Source organism: Arachis ipaensis, chromosome B09, assembly GCF_000816755.2.
Source record: "Arachis ipaensis cultivar K30076 chromosome B09, Araip1.1, whole genome shotgun sequence".
NCBI lineage: Eukaryota > Viridiplantae > Streptophyta > Magnoliopsida > Fabales > Fabaceae > Arachis > Arachis ipaensis.
In genome coordinates this window covers 146,994,388-147,001,722 of record NC_029793.2, presented here as the reverse complement: position 1 = coordinate 147,001,722, position 7,335 = coordinate 146,994,388, and the positions used below count along the sequence as shown (strand labels likewise).

The 7,335-nt window shown below is 35.5% G+C and overlaps 1 protein-coding gene across 3 annotated transcripts in view; it reads right to left on the bottom strand.

Moving 5' to 3' along the window:
- The window catches only part of LOC107617478 (WD repeat-containing protein 91 homolog), a 45,956-nt gene continuing 40,690 nt past the window's right edge, over window positions 2,070–7,335 (bottom strand). Inside the window, exons 6-16 of one of the 3 annotated variants that reach the window (XM_021111316.1) lie at window positions 6,734–6,828; window positions 6,315–6,417; window positions 6,121–6,215; window positions 5,981–6,043; window positions 5,618–5,693; window positions 5,440–5,548; window positions 5,070–5,182; window positions 4,925–4,983; window positions 4,347–4,458; window positions 4,069–4,214; window positions 2,070–3,256 (exon numbers count right to left, since the gene is read on the bottom strand). In XM_021111316.1, the coding sequence (XP_020966975.1) occupies window positions 4,080–4,214; window positions 4,347–4,458; window positions 4,925–4,983; window positions 5,070–5,182; window positions 5,440–5,548; window positions 5,618–5,693; window positions 5,981–6,043; window positions 6,121–6,215; window positions 6,315–6,417; window positions 6,734–6,828 (960 nt within the window). In that variant the 3' untranslated portion in view covers window positions 2,070–3,256; window positions 4,069–4,079. Of the gene's footprint in view, window positions 3,257–3,356; window positions 3,696–3,897; window positions 4,215–4,346; window positions 4,459–4,924; window positions 4,984–5,069; window positions 5,183–5,439; window positions 5,549–5,617; window positions 5,694–5,980; window positions 6,044–6,120; window positions 6,216–6,314; window positions 6,418–6,733; window positions 6,829–7,335 lie in introns of those variants that run through there. The other 2 variants (XM_021111315.1, XM_016319244.2) reach the window with 2 other exon arrangements.

The following is a 7,335-nucleotide window of genomic DNA, read 5'->3' as shown; positions in this document are numbered from 1 at the left end:
TGATTTGAAATTGAAAATTAGAACAATTCCAATGGAGTGCTTTTAGAATATTACTTTTGATATTTCAAGAAATGAATTGATTTAAAATTAAAACTTACATTGAAATTGATCGAAAAATGAAACTAGTCTCACCTTAAAAAAACGGTATCACTTTGATAGAGAACCAATAAAATTTTGCTTCTCATATTATTATGTTGATAGAGTAATTAAAAATAATATAAAATTTTAACTAAATTAAGACTAAACATTAGAAAAAAAAAATTAATTTCAAATTACTATTTATAACATATGATCCCGCAAATGTTTATATGTCATCTTGTAAGACTCAAAATAAAATTAAAATTAAAACTAGTAATAAAGATAAACATTGTAATGTTAAATTGAAATATCAAATCAATTTTTATAATATATGATCCAACAAATACTTATATAACATTGTGTAAAATCCAAAATAAAATTAAACTAAAACTAATATTGAAGATGCTTTTTTATTATTCAACTAAAAAATACACACAATTCAAAGCAATCTATGTGTTATTTATTTTAAAGTTACTGAATTTATGTGTTTCTCAACTAAAACTCATATGTTATTCTTTATGTCATTCAATTAAAACATCTTTCCCAACTCAAATAATTTGTGTTATGCAATCAAAATTTATGTGTTTTACAACTAAAAGTGTGATATTTTTTCTTTTATATTCAACAAAAAATCTGCAAATTAAAAAAAGATTACGTGTTTTTTAACAAAATTTTCTCATTTAATCACGACTACAAATTAATTTATGGGTGTTTTTGGTCTAGCGTTTGAACCATAGTAAATACATTCAATTTTTTTTAACATTTCAATCTAAAAATTTTAACTTATGCGTTGGGTTAGCTCCTTAGACTATTAGTTGAGAAAATTTTATTTCTTTTTTATTAATTCAATCCTTTATTCTCTTTTTAAAAAATTATAAGTAATGAAAAATTGTAATACAAAATAATATTAATTAAAAGAGTAATGAGAGGATTATAAAAAAAATTATGATTTTTTTTGTTTGGCTTTGTAATATTATTGTAATTTTTATAAAATCTAGTCATTTAATCACTTCTACATGAATCCAATCAAATGACGCCATAAATTTCAGAAAACTTCCATATCCTTTTTGTTAAGATTCCATAGCACAAGGATGAAGAAATATTGAGTTTGGCGTATAATTTTATAATTGTTGTCCTTGTATATTATGTCCATTGTTGTTATTTTTTATAATATGAATTGTTGTTTTTATTAAGTAGAGCAAATTAAACAAAAAATTAATTATAAATAATATTAAAAAGATAATACATAATTTAATGTCATGTCTTTTTTAGTAATTATCTATCTAAAAGTAATTTTAACTAACATTATACAAACAATATTCATTCTATCGAAATCAATTTTGTATAGAGTTACTATTCGGTAGTTTGTTGGATCGGTGGAAGTGAGGATCAGAACTCGAACACGAGAATTGAGGTGAGGTGTGTTGCCAGTAGTCGTCGGTGGGTTAGCAGGTGGGGCCACCTGCAAGGACACTCTTATACCAAAATAAACGTCCATACGATAAGGCAGCTAGATTAGGGTTATGGTGATGTATTTGAGGAGAGGAATAGGTCCCTCTCCTTCATCCCCATTCATCGGGTGGGCTCTCTCATTTGGGCCCAGCCCCTTAGAAACTTCTGCGAGCTGTCTAGATCCTCCCACAGGAGGTTGTGTCACGTGCTGAGCCGGATCATGGGTCCGCTTGGTGGACCTCCAATACTTATTGGGTTAGGCCAGAACAGTGCCTCCAATGCATCAAGTCGCGAGACTCGTGACTAACGTATTCGACTACCCGTGTTCCCATGAGAGGTGGTTTTTGCCCAACATGGCTTTTCAGCAAGAGTTCAGGCCTCTAGTGCTTTCCTCGCGTGTGGGGGTTGCCCCTAACCCCCTATTCGAGGACGCCACTTCGATTATCATGCCCGGGACATTAAATGTGTTTAAATGTGATTTGAAAGCACGTGGAAAGGTTTATTCTACCCCTAGCCTTTCGCGCTTCTTCTTCAGTTACGTTTTCCACTCTCGTTTCCTATTATCATTTTCCTTTTCTCTTTTTTTTTTTTTTCATAACTGCTTACCATACTCACCCATTTTCCCTCCCTTCTGCAATTGCCATTTCCCTCCTTGCTTGTTGATTTCTTGCTACGGTCACGAGAGTCCTGCGATTTCCAACTTCCAGTACCTTTTTGCGTCGCAATTGTTGGTAGGTGACCATTTAGCTGTGCCATTTTGCTTACTCTCCGCCATTGCCATCTTGGTTTCCTTTTTGTTGTTGCTTTTTAGATCGAATTGGTGCTTGCTAGATAGCTTTTAGGAGGTGCCATAGGTGTCTTTTTCATGGTTTAGGCTAGAACGGTGTAGTATAGAATAACAATTGCTTATCGTAGAATAACTTAGTTTTGGCTTAGAAGCTGCTTCCGACCTCACGATTTAACTTAAATGGTACCCTCACTATAGGTATGGCGCAACGACCTCCTATAAATCGCTGCGTGTGGTGCACTACCGACGTCACAAGCACATCCTCCAGGGTAACCGTGGAGGAATTACAATAGCTCTGCAATTCAGGAGCATTGTGTGGCGGTGCCACGGTGGCACCAAGGAGGCGAATTACGAGCTCCTAGTGCCAGGCCCCCGGAAACGCGTTTGCCAACTTAATCTTGATGCTCCTCGTGTCCCGGACTAGATTTAGGTGTATAAACACATGTTCACCACCTTAGGTGTTCGGCTTCCCTTCTCCCCCTTTATCATGGCCCTTTTGAACAGATGTGAGGTCCCCCCCCCATCCCTTCTTCTGGCTCGTCCAACTGGCGGAAAGCCTCCATCATCAACTCGGGTCAGGTCCCCATAAACGGCGCCATTGTTCGATAGTTCGTTGGATTGGTGGAGGTGAGGATCGAAACCCGAGCGCGAGAATTGAGGTGAGGTATGTTGCCAGTAGTCGTCGGTGGGCCACCTACAAGGACACTCCGATGCCAAAGTAAACGTCCGTATAATAAGACGGTAAGATTGGGGTTATGGTGACGTACCTGAGGATCTTTTATCCCCATTCATCAAGTGGACCCTCTCACTTAAGCCCAACCCCTTAGAAGTTTCTACTAACTGTCTAGATCCTCCCACAGGAGATCGTGTCACGTGATGGGCGTCTCATCGTACGGCCGGGTCGTGGGTCTACTTGGTGGACCTTCGATACTTATTGAACTGGGCCAGAACAATTACCAAACAAAATCATGTTGACACAAATTCACTTTTACCCAAAATCAATTCTATAAAACCAAGTTCATTCAAACTCCATAAATACTAGCAATTTCCTTACTTAGCTTGCAATATAAATACTAGTACCTTAAATATACACAACACACAACAAACAATACATATTACGTATTGCAAATTGCTCTTCTTTCAGTTTTCTTTAGCTCTCTTCTTTTTCACTTTCCCTAGCCGAATCAGTCCATGTAATCAACAATCAACCACCATCGCTCAAGCAATTATAACCAGCATCATCAATAACGTCACCAAACCGCTTTCAATTTCTTTGTCAGAGAAGCGAGAAGGGTTCACCCAACCTCTTTTGTCCACATCATGATTTTATCACAAAACTAAAAAGAGCTTTCATTCCTCTAACATCTTTGTAAGATGGCTATAATAGTTTAGGAGGTATTTATACCTCTTGCATTAGGTTAAAGATAAAAACCCTAAATAGTAAACACACTAATATAAAGCTCAATTTACTAAATAAATAAAATAAAATAAAATAAAAAGATATGAAATTAAACTGAAGATTCTAATACTTAAAATTTAAAATATAATACATACACATGGTAAAAAGTAAAAAGGATGGAGAAAAAAAACAAAAGTATAAATATACACAAAAGTAAATTGCATACAAATGCCAACAAATCATCTTTAATTCGTTAAATAAAAAATATAAAATAACAGACAGATTACAACATAAGAATCCAATAATTCCAACTTAAATGTTGTCCAGAGAAAGATGAAAAAAATCGACTTACAACATGTGACGCTATGATAAAGATGTCACTCGGACAGAGTTATCAGCTGATCCAGTCAGGAAAATGGGCGAGGTAGGATGCCAATCCACAGCAGTAATAGGAGCACCATGAGGAAGTGTTCTCCAACCATTTAAATGACCTTGAACCTGACATGAGAGGATGAGACATTAACATGTTAGATAACTAAGATAATCAGAAATATGAGGCCACAAGTAAATAGTAGTCCCTTGAAACTGAATCTCTAATCAGAGTATGAGAAGAATTCAGGAAACATAAACCTGGTATATGGGGGCTCTAACTGAACTAGACGTTACCAAGAGTCTTCTCCCACTTGCATCTAATGCCATCTCATGTCTGCAATATTGTGAACCTTTCAGAGGGTAAGAGAACCTGTTAAATAAAAACATAAAATGCTGCAAATCAATTCTTTGAACATATCCATATGCGAAGACAGAAGCAATGGAGATACAAGAAAATCCCTCACATGGCATGGCATAAATGAACTAAAATGTCCAAAATAGAAAAAGGAAGTAACAAAACTACAGCAGTGCCACAACACACCCCTCAAAATTTGGATTGAGCTATAGATAATTTCATACTATTAACCTAGGCCAAATGTTTTTACATTGATACTATTTAGAAAATTTACTCCATAAAGTCAGCTTTAGGTAATGGGTAATAGTTCTTACAAATTCCTTCAAGAACAACACTTGAAATTGCCTCAAATAATAAATACTAACGATAACTCTGATAAACTGTATATTTGATTTCATAAGCTATAAAGAGCAACCAAGTGCACTTCACAGTGGGATTTCACACCTGCAGCCAAGCATCAGGTGTCAAAAAAGAAACATACCTACTGCAGTCTCTTGACCATAGAATTTGACCTTGATTTTGCAAACTCCACTCAAAAATCTGAAAACAAAGCACCAATTAGTACGAAGTGTAAAATCCATGTCAGAAGCTGCATACATGGCAAAATGTTACATTATAGTACTTGCCTTCCTGTCAGAGCCCAGGCTAAAAATGCTAGTCTCATCCGGTCCAAAAAGAATAGAACTGATAGAAGAATCATGTGCAGGCCAGCCAGTAATTTGTAGGCCAGCAGACATGTCTTTGGCTAATTAAGGATGAAGTGGCACCCATGGGACCCCAGTTAATACATAAAGTATAACTCTCACCTTTTAAAAAAGGACAAATATTGGCAGCATTTTTTTACCAGACAAATGAACTTTACTGTATTGGCAACTCTATCAAGGATAAATATAATAACTTTCTAGATGCAATGAATACAAAAATATTTGATTTCATATACAAAGCACAAAAATACATCAACGCTGCAAAGTAGCCAGATGACTAAATAAAGGATACCAAACATGTGGATCATTCCATCAACAGCAGAAGCAGCTAAAATCTTTCCATTGTGATTAAAGCATAGAGAAGTAATAGCTGGTGGATCTTCTCCAAGAGGAAGGACTGTCTTTATGAGATCCAAAATTAATCATTGCCAAAAAATTTACACAAATATTCTACACAAAGAAGCACATACCATGGGTTTCCACGTCTTCATGTTCCACACAGTGAGAGAAGCAAAACCCAGGTTGTCAAAATAATTGGAACCAGCACTACACAGACAATATGATACTCATACTCCCATGCTAAAAAGTATGCAACATTGTAATAATAAGAAAAAATAAACTACATAAAAGATGGGCATTGAAAATATGATGAAAGGCAGGATAGCTCACCAAATGGTATATAACTATACTTTCATCCTTATGTCCAAAAATCAGAAAGTAAATGTACATATCGAAACTAAATTGGAGTAAAATACTGTTAAAACAGAAAATCATATGACCAAACAAAAAAATCAACATGTCAACAAAAAAATGATATAAAATTTGATAAATACCCTCCAGATCCTGCTGCAGATACAAAAATAGGTTCCACAGGACTGCACTTTATGTCCAAGACACTGCAAAACCACATATGTGTCAGAGAGAGCATAAAAGCAATGCACAGAGACCATAAAATTTTATTTTCAGTAAATACCTTGGAAATGCTTGAGTTGTATTGAGATCACAAACAACTCTCTTTGCATCTACATTCCATGCCTTAATACACCCATCTGATGTACCTATTAACAGCTTTTTTCAAGAGAAACAACTTAATTATTTTGATTTGAAATCTCATATGATCAATACAATTGAATAATTTCCATCACAATGAGAAGTCAATTCACATACCAAGCGGTCAGATTTACATTCCCAGTCAAGAGACAAAATTTCCGTGCCACAATATATGGTTGCATTTCTAGACACCGGAGTTGATGAATCATATGTCCATATTCTTTATTAAAACATGTGAAACAAACAAAGGCCAAGTTGCTTGAGAGAGTTATCATAAATATTGAGTAGCAGATATGGTTAAGAAAAAATATTGGTGAAGGAAAACATAATAAAGTGCTATTTGGAAACAAAAATCTATTGCGGGTGGCTCATATCATGGCATTGTTTCTTTTTGCTGTATTTGATATTGGTGATGCTACTGTTCAAAATAGACTATGGCAAATGGATACAACCAAAACTGAAAATTACATTAAGACTGCTCCATTTTTCCAAGTAATAATCTTGATATGTTTGTCTTCATCACCAGTCAAGCTTACCTAACAGTTCCATCTAGAGAAGCACTAGCGATATTGTTCCCGGAAGCAGAGAAGCAACATCGGCTGATTGGACTAGTGTGCCCCAAGAACGTCTCCTAAAAACACCACAGCAATTAAATATTTACTAAGATAATGGAATTGAAATTGCATATGCGAAATGGATAAAAGAGGAGGAGGAGGAGGAGGAGGAGGAGGAGAGAGGGTGGAGGGGAGAAAGAGCGTAAGAGAGAGAGAGGAAGAGAGAGAGGGAGAGAAAGTGAGAGAGACAGAGAGAAAGAGAGAGAGGGGGGGGAGAGAAAATGTAAAAATTAATTTTATATATGTTAAAAGTTAAAACTAGTTTTAGCTTATAAGCTAGTTTAAACTGGTTTTTTCTATTAAAACTGGTTTTATTTTTATGAACTGGTTTAAACTGGTGCACTGTATTGTAAACTGATTTAAAACCAATTTCTTATTTGACAAAGTAGTTTGGTTCAGTTTCTAAACCATTTAAAATGGTTTAGTGCAGTTTTAGTTTGGTTTATGAAAAAACTGAACCATGCACACCCCTACCTACGGGTAGGAGTGGGGCGGGTTCTATGCGGGTTATTGTAGGGTGGGGG